The 20,607-nt window shown below is 40.7% G+C and overlaps 1 protein-coding gene across 1 annotated transcript; it reads left to right on the forward strand.

Moving 5' to 3' along the window:
• rab38b (RAB38b, member of RAS oncogene family) lies at positions 1-18,910 on the forward strand. Its single transcript, XM_060909405.1, has 3 exons — positions 1-340; positions 1,220-1,500; positions 17,802-18,910. The coding sequence occupies exons 1-3, from the start codon at positions 142-144 to the stop codon at positions 17,952-17,954; spliced, it is 633 nt and encodes a 210-aa protein (XP_060765388.1). The 5' UTR covers positions 1-141; the 3' UTR covers positions 17,955-18,910.
• The last annotated feature ends 1,697 nt before the right edge of the window (positions 18,911-20,607 follow it).

Genomic DNA, 20,607 nt, shown 5'->3' on the forward strand with positions numbered 1-20,607 from the left:
AGAGACTCCGACATGCCGGTCACAAGTTGTTCTCCCACCCAACCGACCGACCGACCGACCACACCCCACCCCGCCTCGTGTTTACAGAGTCAGCCGCATCATTAAACTTTCCACGGGGCTCCGAGTGGAGGAACTGCAGCCATGCAGAGCAACCGGAAAGAGCACTTGTACAAAATCCTGGTGATCGGGGATTTAGGTGTGGGCAAGACCAGCATCATTAAGCGCTATGTTCATCAGACCTACTCAACGAACTACAGAGCCACCATCGGGGTGGACTTCGCTCTCAAAGTTCTCAACTGGGACTCGGAGACCGTGAGACTGCAGCTGTGGGACATAGCAGGTAGCCTACCCTCCTCCGCCCGGGCTGCAGAGCTCCCAGCACTCCTGATGTTTCTGTCTGTGGCTTCAGCAGGTTGCTGTGAAGGTTATGATGATGCTCACGTGTTTAAAGGATGAGGGCTATTGATCAGACACACCTATCTGACTGAGGAGCAGTTAGTTATCTCAGTGAAGTTGTCTGCCTCATTTCAGCTTCCTTTTAGATACACAGACAAATGGTTAATATTAAATTAACACCTACACTGTTTATGTAAGTTTGGTTGGAAAGAAATGAACATTGTAGTTAATAAAACACAGCTGATTAGACAAACTTGTAGTGTAATAAAGAGCGGGTCCAAGTGGCAGATAGCCAGGTGAGCGAGTCCTTAATGTGCCTCCTACAGAATACTATTTTAATAATCCAGATCTGTTCTCATGTGCCATCTATGCCAGCCATCTCTCGGAGTGTGTGTGAGAGAGACTCATTTGCCATGTGGAAGGTATGCGTGTGATCATATGAGAAGTGGTCTCATGTGAGTAAGATTTGGAGATAGATCACATGGGAGTCATTGTGGAGGAAAATCACTGTAAACGAACCAGAGACAAGTACTGTAAAATTGGCCTTTACTCAAACTGTGAATATGGGCCTATGTAAGAATAGAAAATCTCACAAATGAGGTTTTCAATCACAAATTGCATCCTATGGTGGGTTAGTAATCGAAGTATTGCCTAGTTATGGCAGAAAGAAAATATAAGTACTATCATAAATTTCTCTAGAGTTCACAGTTTTACAACTGTACGTATAATGCAGGAACAGCAATGAAATGAAATATATATTTTTAACAAAATCATATGCTTCCCTTCCCATTCTTATTCCTCGTCTGTCTGGCTGAACATGAAGGTCAGGAGCGCTTTGGGAACATGACGCGGGTTTACTACAGAGAGGCCATGGGGGCGTTCATCGTTTTCGATGTCACCAGACCGACAACTTTCGATGCAGTCACCAAATGGAAGGAGGACCTGGACTCAAAGTTGACACTTGCCAATGGCAAAAGCATTACCACAGTGCTTCTGGCCAACAAGTGTGACCAAAGCAAAGACATTCTGGTGAATAATGGTCTGAAGATGGACCAGTTCTGCCAAGAAAACGGATTTGTGGGGTGGTTTGAAACCTCAGCTAAGGTAAGATGCCAGTAGGTGCTCATATGTTGATTTACTTTTCAACTGATGTCGCCACTATAACATAGTGATTCTTTTTAATTGAAAACAATCTTCTTTACTATTAGAGTAAGCTTAATCTGTGTCTACATGTTGCCCCTTATGATATTTAAATAATATTGGCTGGCTTTGAGTGGTCTATCAGATATATTCCATTCGGTTAGCATGATATTGAACGAGTCGAAGACAAGTAGCTGAATGGAGTATATCTGACAGTCCACGAAAAAAAGCCAGTCAATAATTTATTATTAATAATATGTATTATTATTATTATTATTATTATTATATACACACTCTTCATATCAGCATTCTCGAAAGCCGGCGCTAGCTTACCCGCGACTCTGTGCTGTTAGTGCGGCAGTCTAGTTACCTTCCAGCCAGTGTAGTGTTGGTGAACGCCAATGCTAGCGCAGTCAAGCCGAATATTATTATTTTCCCTGTGTAACTTACTTAGTTACTTTTAAAATCAACATCGACAGCTACGCACAACAGAACGACCTGACAGCCAAAATTCTCTCAAAGCCTCCCGTTTTTAATGAAACAAACCTGGCGCCCATGTTTGTTTATAAGTTGTCGCTCGCTAACGCAGAAGTTTTACATCTCCGATGTGTGATGTCGTGTTGTCTTGACAATGTGCAATATTGTAACAATATTGCACGCTCATTCTCCATTGGGGAGAATGGCGTAATACATGGAGGATAAGCAATATGATAACAATATTGCATCCCATCAGTAAACCCACTAGAAGGGAATAGAATCCATGTTTTTATTCCATGGAAAAAGTATCCAGTATGTATAATAATTACTAATAAAGCAGACGTCTGTAACCCTTTGCACATATCTGTAGGATATTTGGTTGGAACTCTGTTAAATCTATTAAAGTTGCTCTAAGTGATGTTAGCAGTTCTTGTGCCAGACTTAGGCCCTGGATCAAGAGCTCATGGGATCCAGCCCTCTCTTCAATCCCTCCAGTCATAGCTTTTGAAACATATACACGACTAATTTCAGGGAAAATGGTTGGAAGAAACAAGCTGTTGCACACTAGGGGCCTCATTTATCAACATTGTGCATAAAAATATTCTAAATCGCTTCTCGTGGAATTAACACAACTAGAATTCTCATGCACACAATAAAATTGCAGTCATTAAAGGTGCGTAGGCGATACAATGTAGTCAATAGCAGCTGCCACATCACAGCTCATTGAAATATAGGCATGCTCATAATGAACCATGTTTATTAATTAATCAAAGCGTACCTAAAAAGGACCCATTCTATTTGAAAAGTGTCTGTAGCCAAAACCACTATACTGAAAGGACTTGGATTTGAATAGGTATTACATTTGTGTCCCTCAAAAACTTGGGTCATCACTGAACGCACATACTGTAATTAATTTTGGGAGATGATAGGCCTACTATCTGGCAAGAAATTAGACTGGTCCCTACGGCCTATTTATTTATTTATTAATAAATAAATAAATGACGGCTTGCAGCCGCTTTAAACCAGCAGGTCGCATATTTTTAACATCCTAAATCTGTTTACTTTTATATGGGATATGAACAGAACCACAGATGTTTGTACTCAAGGATGTTTTGTTTGTTTGTTTGTTTTCTAAATCTGAAAGGCGATTTATAGTAGCTTAAAATGATTAGAAGTCCAGATGATTCAACTAAGCCCCATGTTTAATTATGGATGCAGTGCATTAATTCTAGGTGTTTTGCATATTGCATAATACGCTCTTTACACACACTGCGTCAATATCCACTTTATAAATGTTAAATACTTAAGTTCTTTGGCTGCGCTTCTGAGGATCCTTTAAAGGTTCTATGCAGATTCCTATAACTGACTAATTCCGTATCCGAAGTGGTTCCAAGTAGAACCTAAGTAAATTTATTTATCCAATGAATCCTTGAAGATAGTGCTTTTAAAATAAATAAATAAATAAATAAATAGTAGTTTATATTATATGGACATGAGTGTTTTACTGGGAAATACACCACTCGTATTTTTCATGCGAGCTACATCCAGGACATGGAGAACCAAAACCATGACAAATCTCTATATGTCACTCGTGAAGAAATCGATGAACTGTTTTGATAAATTTGGGCACTTTTTGTTTGTGAATGTGTTGATATAATAAAAAAAATCACACATTGGCTTGAAGATATGAAGTTTATCTTCTCATGTTGGAAAAACTCGCATTTTTCATATGAAATGCATCGCGGAAATGAGTGACATTTAAATAGTATTGGCTGGCTTTTTTTGGTGGTCTGTCAGATATATTCCATTCAGCTAGCATGATGTTGAACGAGTCGAGGATGAGTAGCTGGATGGAAAATATCTGATAGACCACGAAAAAAGCCATTATTATAATCAGGGCTTTGAACCGGAATTTTTTTCCTATTGGTTCGTTCCGAACAGAAACGGAATTTTAACGTTTCCGGTTTTGGGTTCAACCATTGAATAGACGTTCCCGAACCGGTTAGAACAAAAAAATTTCGTTCCCGGAACGGTTAATTACGTTCCCTGTCAGCTGTTTAACAAATGGCTATAAAATTATGTCTCTGTCTCATCCAGCTTAAGCCAAATGTAGGCTAATTCTATTACAACCTTCATTAAATAAGACAAGAAATAATTCAAAACAATTATTATTTCAAATGTTGGCGATTTGGATTCTCAGTATGTCTTCCCACCTACACAAACAGAAAAAGTGCCAAAAATGAAAGATAATTCGTTTAGTGTGTTACCAAAGGCTAGTCAGGCCCTATAGAGGGCTACCGCATGACGTCACCGCGCCGCGAGATTTTGTTAAGCGCCATATTGGAAGACTAAGTACACATCTATGCAAGTACATACATACATAAAACAAACTACACCTGAAATGTAGCCAGGGCCGGTTCTGCCCTAATCTGGACCCGGGTGCAACATCGCGCAACCCCCCCCCCCAAAAAAAACACCAGTCTAAATCAGGACAACCATCACATAACTATAAACATTTTATATCAACTATTTTAACTAAATGGGCTATAATCAATAAGGCTGCAGTCAGCCACGGCGGGCTGCCTCAGAAAAGTAACCATTTGTCCTACCTTAAAACTCGTTTTGCATTTTCTGCCTCCTTTTTTGTATTTTCGACCCTCCGTTTATTTTCTTTCCTTTTCTGAAAACCCGATTTGTGTCCAGACATTTTGTTCTGCTACCAACGAACTAACTCGTCAGGTCTCGTCTCTCGAGCCCGCGATGATTCCCGTGGGAAGGGCAACAACTGATACATTTTTACAAACAGCCAATAGGGAGGTTGCATCGTTCAGGCTCTTCTTTGCTCAGACACTCAGTAATGCAGTTACTCACTAGTAGTCCACCTTCCCGCTCTCTCCATTCAGTCAGCGAACGTCACACAGGAAGTGAACCCCAGTGGGTCATAGAAACTTGCGCAGGAGAAGAATGACTATTTGTAGGCTACAGAAACTTTGAGGAACGAAATAAAAACCGGTATTAACCGGTTACCATTATTTTTAATAAGCGTTTCTGTTCCGGAACATAAAAAATAATAAAGTTTCTGGTTTCGTTTCTGTTCCATGTGAAATAGAAAAAGTTCCCGGTTTTCGTTTTCGTTCCTTGAACCGGTTCAAAGCCCTGATTATAATACACACTCTCCCTTCATATCAGCATTCTCAAAGGCCAGCGCTAGCTTACCCACAACTCGGTGCTGTTCGCGTGGCAGTCCAGTTACCTTCCAGCCGGTGTAGCATTAGCAAAGACCGACGCTAGCTTACCCACGACTCGGTGCTATTAGCACGACAGTCCAGTTACCTTCCAGCCAGTGTAGTGTTGGTGAAGGCCGATGCTAGTGCAGTCAAGCCTATTATTATTATTATTATTACCTAGCCCAGGACAGAGTCCACCAGGGGGTGAGATATTGTTTTCGGTGGGGTTTGTTTGCTTGCTTGCTTGTTTGTGATATTACGGGAAAACGGCTGGACCAATCTTCATGAAACTTTCAGAATGGATGGGCATTGGTCTCAAATAGAACCTCCAACATTTTGAGGGTCATACGGTCAAGGCCACCAAAAAGGTCAAAAAATTTTTTCGCGATATCTTCCTTCATATTCATCATAAGTGCTACCGGGCGAGGTTTGTCTTGCCTGGCAACATTTTTTTTTTCTTTTTTCTCCCCTGTGTAATTTACTTAGTTACTTTTAAAATCAACATCGACAACCACACACAGCGGAGCGACCTGGCAGCCAAATTTCTCTCAGAATCTTCCGCTTTTAAGGAAGCAAACCTGGCAGCCATGTTTGTTTACAGACTGTCAGTCACATCTCTGATGTCCCTTTTTTTCCAGTTTTTTGATGTTCGTTGGTATGTTTTTCTCTTGTAAATATGCGTGAAGAATATCTAATGAAGTTTTGGTAGTCTTTCAGGTGTTCAGCGCGTCTTCAGTTTATTTATTTAGTGCTTAATTATAGCATAGCTAATCCTAGCAGTAGCACTGGATTAGCTTCGTCATCTCTCTTTCCCAGCAGACGAAGAGATGATTGTGCACATGCGCAGCAGAAAAGTTTTGTCATTGGATCTTCGCACGAGCTCTGATGTGCGACGTTGTGTTGTCTTGACAACGTGCAATATTGTAACAATATTGCACGCTCATTCCCTATTGGGGAGAGTGGCGTAGTACATGGAGGACAAGCGATACGAAAACAATATTACATGCTATCAATAAACCCGCTAGAAGGGAATAGAATACATGTTTTTATTCCATGGAAAAAGTGGCCTGTATGTATAATAATTCCCGATATTTCACTCCAATGACATCATTTCCAGTGTTTTCCCGCTGACTTGACGCATATCGTCAATGGTTGTCCCCATATAATATAAAGAACATTACACAGTGGCGCAAAGATATGAGGTTTATCTTCTCTTGTTGAAATATTTTCACTCGTTTGTGTCGCACACTCGTGAATATATTCACCATTACAAAGTTAATACAATGGTTAAATTTGTAGAATTAGTTGTGTCCAATTGTTCGGTTAGATCAAACATCTGTACCCACAAAGTCGCCTAAGCTACAAGGAAACACCAGTTTATCACATGCACTACTTTGCCCACTTAGCTAGATATATTATTTATCCACAACTAGAGGAGGGGGAGGGACAAAAAAAAAGTACGCTTGGCTGTAGTACAATGGCATGGCTAATGTTACAAGTTGCATACAGTAACTCCTGCATGTCATATGTTCTATTGGTATGGTTTGAGAGAACCGAACATGTTTGTACAGAAAACAAATTAAAATCAGAAGACGCTAAACAAAAGCACCACACCGATTATCCAGCCATTTATATTTCCCAGGTCCGGCTCAGAAAGCCACATCGGCGTTCACACTCGTCTTCCCTCTTGATACCATTCACGTACAGTGGAGATCAAAATTAGAGAACAGTTTATAAATATTTGATTTATTCTGAAATTTTGTTAATCTTCCTTGCTCAGGATGTGAAGGAATATGAGCTGTGGTTATACCACTATTGTACTAGCATGTTTTTTTTTTTTTTTTTTTTTTAAGAACCTTTTATTTTCTGTGAAACGCAGTGATCAGAATGAGAGAACACTAGTTTCTCACACTGCTCTGATTTGATCTTGGTCCATTCTTCTTGCAGTCTCTTCCACAGTTCGGTAACTGTAGTGAGTTTCATAGCCATTACTTTGTCACCAAGGATTTTCCAGAGGGTTTCGATCTGGACTCTGGTCTGGCCGTTTAATTGTTTCAATGTTCTTCGCTTCAAGGAACTGCTTTACCCGTTTTGCAGTGTGACAGGGGACATTGTCTTGCATGAAAATTGCGTGCTGATTGGGAAGCGCTTGCAGTGAAGGAACTGCATGTTGCCGAAGGAGGTTCTGAAAAACATTTTGCATTCGCCCTGCCATGTAGCTGTACAAGAGGCCTCCTGTACTCCTGCTGCTGAAAACATCCCCCAAACCGTGACACTTCCTCCATCAAATTTTAAAGTGTATGTAATGCCTCAAAATGGCACTTTTTTCCTCGTACAAAGCAACAATCATTATGTTGCTTGACCATGTGTTTTTGAACCGTAGCTGATCCAAAAGGCTATAAATTTAACAGAAAATCAATCAGATCAGCCGATTTTCACGGAATCTCCCGAGACTGAACCGGAAGATCCCGAAGGGGTGCGTGACGTCCCACGTGTAACAATCCAGGAATCAATTTCGTTCATGTGTGCAGCAGTGGTTAGACCTGTCTCGATATGGAATCACGTTTTGGAGAGAATTCTGATAGTGATTGGGAATCTTATGTCAGATGAAGGGGCAGATAATGATCAAGGATATTCCGGAGTAAATGGTTATCTTTTTGAGCCGCCAAGACGAGAAACTGTCAGTTCACGACAGTCTTCCTCTGTAGCGTCCATGACAGGCCTAGACATTTAAGCATTTACCACTGGTGGCCCATTGGGCCAGTGGAATTGAAAAGTTACTGGCCCAAATGGAAAATGTGGTGGCCCAAATGTGTGCGGTACCCGCATTCAGGCCACCACATTTCATACAGTTCATAATACACTATGTCATTGATTTTTGGCTAGAAAAGTAGACTTTAGGGGTACATGTTGTTGCCGAGCGCAGCGAGGCTGAAAATTTTTGCAGAATATCCCCAAGCCACATCATTGTAGGAGGCAATAATCTCATCTCCGTACAAAGTAGTGTCACTTTTTCATGACCCCCCCCCCCCCCCCCCATAAATTCATAGCCCCCCCTCCCCCATAAATGACCGCCCCCTAAAATTAAAAAGAGCCTTCTCAAGATTATCACAACTTATATTTTGATTTTGTACCTGAAAACAATACTGACAAAAGACAGTAACTCAGTCCAAATTACCAGCAATGGACTCAAAAACAGTCAAATCAAATTGAAATAAATATATAAAATGTTTTTGCTTCTGAAAATGTGCACTGCACTGAAATAGCAATAAAGTCAATTTAAGGTTTATAGTTTAGTGCAATAGCTTTCCTCTTCCACACACTCATCTAAAATGCCAGGGCTCTGCATTAACTTTTGAAACCGCTTGTCCTGTCGGGCAAGTTGAAAGGAAATTTACTTGTCCAAATGTGAAGTTGACTTGTCCGAAGAAATATTTGAGAAGGAAAAAAAAACTACAAACTATTTGTAACCCAATCTTTATGGCATTTGTTTCCAAATTCACAACATATGCATAATATCTATGAATCAAAAGTAATCAATACTTGATATACTGAGGCAAAAGTTCAAAAATATAGTAAAACAGACTGATTGATACAATAATTCACCAATTATTATGCTGAAGTTCAGAAGCAATATATCCCAATAGAATAGAAATTATGAACATAAAATTAAGAACAAAATAACTATACTATGAGATCCAGAAACACTAACCATTTTATTTTTATATTTATATATATAAAATATACAGATCAGTACTCTGCAGTTCAGTAACAAATATCACAAAAAGTAACCTTATCATAAAATTTATGACTTGATGAGATATCACTAGTTTGGACAAGAGAAACAAACAACAACAATGCTACAAATAAAAACAACTGATAACAAAATTGACTGATTAATACTGTAAATCACTGATTATTATACACTGAAATCTAGTTATCAAATGACAAGATAATATATCTTATGAAAACCTCCATACCTCTATTGACTCACAGATGAATGGATACAAATAAAATTTCTATTCATCATCTATCAACCCTTGAGTTCTGCTCCTCAATTGGACTCCATCAATCATTAATTTATTTTGAGAAATTGAAAACCAGAAAATTAAAATTATATATATATATATATATATATATATATATATATATATATATATATATATATATATATATATATAATTTTTTTTTTAATTATTAATTTTGAATATATATCCTCCACTGATTAATTGTTGTTGTCTAATTATTCAGTGTGGCTCCTGTATGGTATTTAATGGTCAAAAAAATATAATTTCAAATAATCCATAATTTATATCTAAATTATAGAGCCCTGTTTAAAATTCCTAAACTCCCATTACTAATTAGTTAATTAATACAGCCAGTAACCTAATTAGCAGCCATTTGACAGCTTGGTATTTCATAGATAACTTTCCCCACTCCTACCTCACTTCCTGTCAATCCGCACGCATGCAGGCGCACATTCCCCGCCACACACACACATAATGAACACCATCAACAACAATCCAAAGATTTGGAAATTACCACATACTCAACGTAAATATACAGTTGAATAATGATCCCGCCAACAGAAATGTCAACAAATCCACGTGTATGACACGATTAAAACCAATCATAAACGACCGTTTACTTTTCAGCTCAAATACACGAAGCAGTATTGGCCGGTTTCGCAAGTGGAATATTGCGCATGCGCACATCGCTCTTTCCGAATAGAAACGTCCGGTGATTCATCAAAACAATGTGTCGAGTGAGATGCTTCGGAAATCGTGAATAAACTGATAAATTTGATATGTAACCCGAATATCGGTGTATTTTGGCACTTGTCCGATCGTACAAGTAACGGAGACGATGAACTTGTCCGACATTAAGTATCACTTGTCCCGGACAATCAGACAACCGTTAATGTCGAGCCCTGAATGCGTGCGCATCCTGCTGCCATGGTGTCACCAAGTGTGTCCCGATGGTCATCTGAGACTTTGGTAAACTCAGCCCTTCTCTCCTCGATCTGGCGCTCGGCCAAAATGATGCTTCCGAACAGCGCCGAACATCTCCGATGATGCACGAAGATGACACACTCCTGCCGCAGAGCGGAGCGTGACGTAAACAAAGACGGCGGACCTCGTATTGAAAAGGTGCATTTTATGAACAATTTCTTCACAATTCTGGGTAAAATATGAGTAATAAAATTTAATTTGTATCGAAAACATACTGGCCCGCCCGGGCCACTGTTTGGCCAAATTTAGTGGCCCGAAAGACGTAAAAAACACCGGCGGGCCATCGGGCAAGTGCTAATGTCGAGCCCTGCATGAGATGGAGAGATGGATAGATAGAGATGTACAGAACACGGTGGTTATCTTTCATCATGTTTTCCTGAACAAAACTAAAAACAAATCGAGTCTTGCAATATTGCAATCTGAGAGCATTTAACATGTTTCAGTTAATAATTAATGATGATTGTGTGTTTTTCTTCCTGTTAAAGTGCATCACATATGATCAGATCGGATGTCGCGAGTGTGTAAATGTTGCTCATAATCCTGCGTCTGGTGCAGTGTGTGTGTGAGAGAGAGAGAGAGAGAGAGAGTGTGAGATAATAGGGGACTTGACGAACTGTCCAAATGTCGTTTATTAAATAAATGGGTTTCTTTTTGCTCCAGTAATTCCCATGTGGTCGTTCTGGTGCTGATGAACACTTGATGAATCAGATTTATTATAAATAGGCGACAAGAAATCTTCCCGCTTCATTTGCACAAACCTCACCCACTGTCGCTTTAGTGTCATTTCTCGGAAATTCATGAACTGAATGTCCTGTTGTATATGGATTTGAACATCCAAACACAACGCAGCGCTTTCCCATCATTCTTTTTGTAAGATTCCAGCAACATTATCCAATTTCAGCGAGTAAACAAGCACGGAGTCGGATGAACCGAAATGACCCAGATAACCGGGGTTCAACGTGTGACGTCGTGCAAGGTTAGCCCTGAGGCAAGGCTGCCTTTTTCCGGGATCTGGAAGCCGTGATTTATCGATAGTTTTGTGCTTCATGATGATAAAATAATTAATATTTTTTCCCCCTGCTTTATTAATTCATTTTGGTCGTTACTAATGATGTATATTCATTTTAAAGCATTACAATAAGGCATTACATACACTTTAACTGACTTCTTTACACACTTTGGGTTCAGTCTTTCCCCAGTTTGACGCCAAACATAACGTTTCCCATCAGACCCAAATAAATTGACCTTGCTCTCATCACTGAAGTGAACTTTGGACCAGTTCTCCTCTGTCCACACAACATGCTCCTCAGCAAAGACTCGTCTAGCCTTTTTATTCTTTCTATTTATGAGAGGTTTGATCACTGCAGAGTGGGCTTTCAGTCCGAATTGTCTTAAACGGCAAGACACTGTATGCCGAGACAGATCCTTGCCCTGTTCAGCAGTGAACTAGCAAGCAATTCCAGCTGCAGTGTTGAACCGATTCCCCATTGAGAGTCTCCGCATGGTCCTGTCCTCTCGTGCATTTGTCTTACGTGGACGACCAGCCTTCTGTGGGACTTGAATGAATTAGTGTCACTGTAAACCTTCAATATTCTAGAAGCAGGCTTGTAGCACTTGAGTCTGACTCGTGACTTTGACTTGGACTTGTGCATTAACTGCATTAGGACTCGGAAAATGGAGACAAGGACTCTGATTTTTTCTTTATTTTTCGTAACATGCCATAATTTGGCATAAGATATTTATATCTACATTAATTTTGTACTAATTTCGTGCAACAGTGTCACATCTGCGTGCCTTGGTGTGTGCATCAGATAGACTCTCGGGCACGCTCTGGACAGCGTACGCGCCAAGCGGACTCTCACACACGCACTGTGAACAACTCGCACCTGCACAGGATTAAGGCGCAATCAGTGCGCCTATATAAAAACTATGAAAAAACACTTACTTTGCGAAGTATTGAGTTGCATTGCTGACACGTTACTGAGACTTATTTCCTTGTTTGGTTTCCTGATTTCCTGTTTCTCGTCTTTGATTCTGCCGAGTCTACGATAGCCTGTTTGTGCCTTGCATGACCTGTTGCCTGTTTCACCGTTTTACGATTTTGCCTGCCGTTCTGGATTGTTTACCTGTCTTCACTTGTATTAATAAACAAACCTTCTGGGGGCGTTGTGGCTTAGGTGGATAAGGCGCCATACCATAAATCCGGGGACCCGGGTTCGATTCCGACCCGAGGTCATTTCCCGATCCCCCCCCCCCCTCTCTCTCTCTCTCCCGCTCATTTCCTGTCTCTACACTGTCCTATCCAATAATAAAGCTGAAAAAAAGCCCCAAAAAAATAAAATAAATAAATAAATAAACAAACCTTCTGAACTTGCATCCATCTCCCAACTATCTTTGACAGAATACTTTGCACTCCCTGACAAAAAGAACGCACATTCACCTGTTCATACGTCATGTTCAGGAACAAACTCATGTTAATGGTGCTAAAACAGCCACCGTCAAACGGTGCGGTTGGAGTCGTGGACTCGACTCGAATTTTTTTTAATGACTCGGACTTGAACACTGGGGACTCAAGACTGGACTCAGATTCAAGGTTTAGTGACTCGACTACAACACCGTCTAGAAATCACAGACTCGAAACGCCCAACTTCTCTTGCAATGGCTGAGACGGTCATCCCTTTGGCCTTCATCTGGACAACCTGCTATCACAGGGTTTCAGTCACCTTAGAGCAGCTTGTCATCCTTGCAAAGTAACTAGGAGGGCTGCCAGATAAATAGGGCTTGTCAAATAATTAAGGAAATTGTCACCAGGCGCCAGATTAACACCAATAACTGGGAGGTATCTGAAAGTGTTCTCAGATCAGATTTGTTCTTCAAATTTCTCATTTAAGGTTATTATATTGTGCTCCGGCGGCACGGTGGTGTAGTGGTTAGCGCTGTCGCCTCACAGCAAGAAGGTCCGGGTTCGAGCCCCGTGGCCGGTGAGGGCCTTTCTGTGCGGAGTTTGCATGTTCTCCCCGTGTCCGCGTGGGTTTCCTCCGGGTGCTCCGGTTTCCCCCACAGTCCAAAGACATGCAGGTTAGGTTAACTGGTGACTCTAAATTGACCGTAGGTGTGAATGTGAGTGTGAATGGTTGTCTGTGTCTATGTGTCAGCCCTGTGATGACCTGGCGACTTGTCCAGGGTGTACCCCGCCTTTCACCCGTAGTCAGCTGGGATAGGCTCCAGCTTGCCTGCAACCCTGTAGAACAGGATAAAGCGGCTAGAGATAATGAGATGAGACGAGATATTATGCTCCAGAATGTACTTAAATTATGAAATATGCTCAAAATCCTGCCTGTATTCCTGTTCGGATAACTTCAAATATGTATAAGCAGTGACTTTAAAATGTAGCAAATTATAGGTTGTTCTCCAATTTTGATCTCCACTGTATTATTTATTTTTCCCTTTTTTTTTCTTTTTAGTGATGGGTAAAAGAATATAAATGACCATTTAGCTGAAGTTCTCTCCAGCAAAAACGCTTAAAGCTGCTTTAATTACATGAGCACCAAACCTCAGCTTACTGTATATTACAAAGCAAACAACATAATGGTGTTATTTATCAACTATTTACTTGTAATATTTTTCAATTGGTTTTTGGATGCTCAAGCCGGTATTTAATCTAGAACGTTTGTTGCTAGTTGTCAAGTTGTACGATTTATACTATAGTTGATAAAAAAATAATGCTCTTTTGTGTAGTGAAACAATACAAATCATGGAATGTTACCAGAGAAAGAACTCATATACTCGCGTATAATAATGAGAGCTGCTGTTTTTAACACCTGACTTTGTGACCAGTCACCTGCCAATACAAAAATAGGATTTGGATTAGAAATGGCGACGCAACCCGATGTAGCCAGCTCAGGCTCTAATAAGATGTCAGGTGGCCAGAACCAGGAGATCACAAGATTTAGGAGGCCTCTAATTAAAAGTCATGAATATTCAATTCCTAATTGAAGAGGAGTCAAATCGAGCAGTTGCTGAAGGAAACCAGAAGGCATGAAGCTGTTTAAGGTTTTGGGGTTGTTTTTGTTTTTTCCCTCCATATTACACTTAATGAAGACCTCCCTAAATAGTTGTTTATTTATTTCAGTTTACGGTCCACTTTCATTCATCTGTAATGAATCACAAAATCGAAGCCCTCCTCCAGGCAATACGATGCATTTTAATAATTCACAGCATTTCTCTGATTTAAGTCTGGGGGAGCTGAGGTTAAAGAGAGTCTTCATCAGTGCACTGCTGTGTGTTACTGATTAAAATACTTTTCTAAATAACAACTGCAAGTGTATTGAATGGCTAATTTCTCCATTATTTAATTTAATGAGACAATATTCAGGAAATAAGAGGTTTTAAGTCCCATAATGGGATGCAAATGAAATGTTGCTTGAACTCCATTGTGTATCCAGTGTGTTGCAAAAGTATTCATCCCCCTTGGTGTGTTGTTGCATTACAAGCTGGAATTAAAATGGATTTTTGGAGGGGTAGCACCATTTGATTTACACAACATGCCGACCACTTTAAAGGTGCAAATTGTTGGTTTATTGTGAAACAAACAATAATTAAGATGAAAAAACAGAAATTTAGAGTATGTATTCACCCCCTTTCGTATGAAACCCCTAAATAAGAGCTGGTCCAACCAATTCACTTCATAAGTCATATCATTAGTTGATTTAAGATCCACCTGTGTGCAATCAAAGTGTCACATGATGTCTGTATAAATCAACCTGTTCTGGAAGGACCCTGACTCTGCAACACTACTAAGCAAGCAACATGAAAACCAAGGAGCCTCCAAACAGGTCAGAGACAAAATTGTGGAAAAGTATAGATCAGGGTTGGGTTATAAAAAATATCCCAAACTTTGAATATCCCAGGGAGCACCATTAAATCCATTATAGCAAAATGGAAAGCATATGGCACCACTACAAACCTGACGAGAGAAGGCCGCCCACCAAAACTCACAGACCGTGTAAGAAGGGCATTAATCAGAGAAGCAACAAAGACACCAAAGATAACACTGAAGGAGCTGCAAAGATCCACAGTGGAGATGTGGGAGTATCTGTCCATAGGACCACTCTAAGCCGTACACTCCACAGAGTGGGGCTTTATGGAAGAGTGGCCAGAAAAAAGCCATTGCTTAAGAAAACACGTTTGGAGTTTGCCCAACAGCATGTGGCAGACTCCCCAACACATGGAAGAAGATTTTCTGTTCAAATGAGACTAAAACTGATCTTTTTGGCCATCATGTGAAATGCCATATGTGGTGCAAACCCAACACCCTGAGAACACCATTCCTACGGTGAAGCATGGTGGTGGCAGCATCATGCTGTGGGGATATTTTTCATCTGCAGGGACAGGAAAGCTGGTCAGGACTGAAGGAAAGATGGATGGCACTAAATACAGGGCATTTAAACCTGTTTGAGTCGGCCAGAGGTTTGAGACTGGGATGAAGGTTCACATTCCAGCAGGACAATGACCCTAAACATGCTGCTAGCGCTACACTGGAGTGGTTTAAAGGGAAACATTTAAATGTCTTGCAATGGCCTAGTCAAAGCCCAGACCTCAATCCAATTGAGAATCTGTGGCATAAGTTGAAGATTGCTGTACACCAATGCAACTCTTCTAACTTGGATTTGGAGCAGTTTTGCCTTGAGGAATGGGCAAAAATCCCAGTGGCTAGATGTGCTAAGCTAATAGAGACCTACCCCAAGAGATTTTCAGCTGTAATTGCAGCAAAAGGTGGCTCTACAAAGTATTGACACTGGGGTGGGTGAATGCCTATGCACCAGGGGCGATTTCTCAGAGACAACAAGGGAAGCTGAGCTTCCCCTAAAATTCTCTCCCCAAACTGCGGCATCTATGACGTTGAATTCTCATTAAAACAATAACTTGCATAACATAATATATGCCCAAGATTGTATTTACGTTCATAACTATCCTGTAACTTATTTGAGTGATGTCTGACGAACTTGCAGTTCGCTACGAGAATCACCTTTGCTGCCAGGCTGTAGCCAGCGTTGCCAGATACTGCTGACGTTTTCCAGCCAAAATATGTTCAAAACCCGCCAAAATGCACTTAAAACCGCCCAATCTGGCAACACTGGCTGTAACCTTTCTTATTTCAATGGGCTCTATGGACTGGCAGCCGGGTATCCATTGCAGTCTATGAGACGGCTCTGAACAGCCAATTTTGGCTAGTTGTTATTGGTTAAAATCGACAAAATCGTCACTTCCAGGGAAGCCGGGCTTCTCTGGGACTAACGAGACAGTGGGAGGGGCAAGAAGCCGGGCTGATGAAGGATTATTGGAGGTAGTGTTTGAAAGACATGAGGAGGGCGGGCTCTGTACTTCGGCCTCGGCGAGGAACACGGAAGCATGATCAGTCCCTAGCGGATGTCGAGAAAGTATAGTCGTGTGTCAAAGTGCTGTCCGAATTTCTTTTCATATAAACGTTTCTTCTCATTGATGTCTCTGTACATTACTCTGTAAATATTACTCGTTGTGCTCCGTTAACTTTCATCCATTCTATCAGTTTGATCATTCGCGAATTCACTCGTTTATTTCATTTGTAGTTCAATCTGGTTGTAGGCTAGCTTGAGCCTTATTGGGATCTGCAGTGCTAGCTGCTAACAGAAATTGGTGAAGTCTCTGGAAAGCACAACCAGCTGGTATGACAGGGTCACAGACCACTTTCTGGAAAAGGAGCGGAGGGCAGAATTTGTGTATAAATAGTGTGCATCATATAATGTTCATGAATCTGAAGTGTGTATATTGTTCAGTAATGTTAAGAGAATGGTGGGCTCTGTGTTATAGGTTATACCTGGGTATAATATTCAAGGTTCTGTGTGTTGCATAGCCTACCTGGTCATGAATTTCCAGACTGTGTTGCAGAAGATGTTCAAGGATGTGTTGCACAGCTGGGTGTTGTGTTAAAGACTCTGTGTTGCATATCAGGGTATGATGTTCAAGGCTCTTCGTTGAATAGCCAGTGATTTTTGGATGTTTGATATTTTTGATTAAGGATATGAGGCACTAGCCTGGCAAGCCAGACTATAACATGAAATGTACAAGCAAAAATACTTTCTGCCACTAGGTAGGGTTGTCTAGTTCACTGTGCTAATGGGGCACACCTTTCTATGCTTTGATATCCGGCCTACAGGTTTTACGATGAATGCGTAAAATGGGCTTCCCCGTTTTAAAAACCAGCAGCCGCCACTGCTATGCACAGTCCAAAAATCCATTTTAATTCCATCTTGTAATGTGACAAAACAGGACAAACACCAAGGGGGCTGAATACTTTTGCAAGACGCTGTATATCTACAAACATAGCAGTGTACAGTTCGAAGTCGGTTAATTTTCAGGATATATATTTACTGTGTTTGATTTCTGTCAATGTTTATTAGATGCACAATAGTGCAAATGTCCAAGGTACACAGTTTACATCGAAGATTATTAAAGGTAAACATTAGCATTATGAGTTTTCCAACAGCTTCTCATTGTCTCAATATTGTAGGAAAACCTAAACATCAATGAAGCTGCAAATTTCCTGGTCAAGCACATCATTGCCAGCGAGAACGACATTCTCAAATCTGTGGTTCCTGACACCATCTCCCCTCAGCTGACCACAACTACGAAGATGAGCTGCTCTGCATGTTTCAAACCCTAACATTTGGCCAACCGGTGGATTCCGGCTCAGTAGCTGAGGAGGACTAAAAGACAGATGTCCTTTTCTCCCACTCTGTCTGTAACTATAAGACTCAGGCAGGACATTGAAGGTGTGTGTGTGTGTGAGAGAACGGCAGCTTTGTAAGGTTAGTTATTTATGTGCACCACAAATCTAGTGTCAACATGTGGACTTTTCCTGCTTATGATGTTTGATTCCAGATGGACAAATGGAGAATGTTTTAACCTTACACATCTGTCCAGAAATTGTTTGGGACTAATGAGGTCATATGTGTTTTACATGTTGGTCATGATGTTTAATGTATTTATGCTGTGATAAGCAGATGTTTTTCATGAACTATTCTGTTGTAGACTTGAGGATATGTAGATTTCTTAAGTACATGCAGAACATTTTTAGATAAAGCTTAATCTTTATGGTGCATGGAATGGAAAAAATCTCTCTCTCTCTCTCTCTCTCTCTCTCTCTCTCCCCCCTCTGTAGCTTTTTCCATCTATTTTCTGCATTTTCCCATCTGTTTTTTTTCCACTCTTTCTCCATACTCCTCAGTGATTCACTTTCTGACTCACTGCCATTATATAAATCTCCCATGAAGCCCCTCTTCAGCGCACACTTTTGTTCACATCTTTAAACACGGTTATTGATCCAAGTTCCTTTCTGTTCCACTGCCTGCTGAGTGCGAACCCTTTGCACTTTCACTTCATAATAGTCTATTGTCGTCTATGTGGGAAGTATTACATAATTTGAAAACACATTAACTCAAGTATTAAGTACTTTTTTTTAAAGCAGGTGTGCTCATGTGAATATAAAATGTTTCATATTTGGATAAATAATCATGTTTAATATTGCACGAGTGCACTGCATTTTGAACCTAAAATGGAAGAAAACCGTTTTGAGCAAAATGCTGAATCTGCTTTGATAATGTTTTTGGACAAATAACACTTGTGCTAATATTCTGATTATGATTTATCAGTTAACACCAGTGAACTGTAAACTTTAAATTAATAATAAATAAGTTACATTTATATAGTGCCTTTCTCAATCTCAAGGTCACTTTAGATGGGTCAAAGAAAACGGAACACAGGAAAAAAAAAGTTGCTAAAGGGTGGTAAGTTTATGTAGCCTAGTAAACTAGACCCACCTGCCTAGCGGCCAAAAATATTTTTGCCTACAAGTGGGTCTAGCCTCGCACCATATCAACAAAACACCCCGGGCATCAAATCGTGCCCGCCAATCACAACACAAGGTTTTTGTTTGGATTCTTTGGGCGGGCTTTTGCAGGAGTGACGACAAAGCTGCGCGACGCTGGAGAAAGCACAACAGGAAAGATGGCTACGGCTAGTGAACAGCGCTAGTTTGACTCCGCTTTGGAATCAGTTTTAGAAGAATTAGACTTGGAGTTTTCGTTGAAACATGAGCAGGAAGAGGCTCTCCGCTCATTCCTTTTCAAGAAGGACGTTTTCGCCGTTTTGCCGACCAGCTATGGCAAAAGTCTGATCTACCAGCTGCTCCGCTCGTAGCCAAAAGGATGGGGCTAGTTTGTGCAGTACGAAGAATTAATAAACAGCTTTGAAACATTACTTTTTGATTGTTTCTTATTTTCCCGTTATTTTAAATTTAAGGGAAATTATTTCACCAAACACCACTAAATAAAAATAAAAACTCTCAAACAGTTTAAGCAAACCCTTGAAAAACACTTGAAAAAAAAAGTGTATGTTAAGTATGTGGTACAGACTCCAAACTTGTGGTCATTATCTCCAAACTTCTTAATATCTAGAACCTGTTTATTAATTAATACGCATTTTGAAAAATTATTTATTTCAAGGCCTCCCCCACTGCTTTCTGTCGCTCTGACTACGTCACAGTCACTGTTGCGCTGATTGGTCAGAGCGTTGGCCTATATGCACAGAGACAGTTTGAAAGACAGCGGGTTGTTCCTCCCACACCCTTCGGAAATGTCTACAAGCGAGACCAGACTAAATATTCACATTTAGTCTGGCTTGCCAGGCTAAAGTTTATGCAGAGATGAGAAGTGTTCATGAAACAGGGTTTTTTTGAAGAAAGGAAGGGAAGAGCAGTCACGGAGGGGTTGAGCGAGGGAATTCCAGAGCTTGGGGGCCATGGTGCTGAAGGACCTGCCACCCAAGGTAGAGAGAGTGTGTCTGGTGCGGGGGACAGCAAGGAGATTATGGCTAGAGGATCTGAGAGAGCGGGATGGAGTGTAAGGGGTCAGAAGGTCACAGATGTAAGGAGGTTATGGAGGGCTTTGAAGGCGAGTAGTAGGGTTTTATACTTGATTCAGGACCGAACAGGTAGCCAGTGAAGCTGAGAAAGCATGGGGGGAGGAAGGATATGAGCAGATCGTTTGGTACGGGTGATGAGTCTCGCTGCAGAGTTCTGAATGTATTGTAGTCTTAGTAGGGAGGCCGATGAGAAGGGAGTTGCAATAATCTAGGCAGGACATGATGAAGGAGCGGACCAAAGTTTGAGCATCTTCTGGTTTAACTTTATGCATGGGATAGGTAGAGGTTTATCCTGATATTTATATGCACGGAGGCACGGAAACAATAGTGTACGCTGAAATTGTGTTGCCATAACTACAAACATTCTTGAGGGGATTAAAAGCAAGACTTCCTGT

This window comes from Neoarius graeffei, chromosome 25 (genome assembly GCF_027579695.1).
Source record: "Neoarius graeffei isolate fNeoGra1 chromosome 25, fNeoGra1.pri, whole genome shotgun sequence".
Taxonomy (NCBI): domain Eukaryota; kingdom Metazoa; phylum Chordata; class Actinopteri; order Siluriformes; family Ariidae; genus Neoarius; species Neoarius graeffei.

Coding starts and splice junctions, on each gene's coding strand:
- rab38b (XM_060909405.1), top strand. CDS start 142: ATGCAGAGCAACCGGAAAGAGCACTTGTACAAAATCCTGGTGATCGGG. Junction 341..1,219: donor GCAGCTGTGGGACATAGCAG/GTAGCCTACCCT, acceptor CTGAACATGAAG/GTCAGGAGCGCTTTGGGAAC. Junction 1,501..17,801: donor GGTTTGAAACCTCAGCTAAG/GTAAGATGCCAG, acceptor TCAATATTGTAG/GAAAACCTAAACATCAATGA.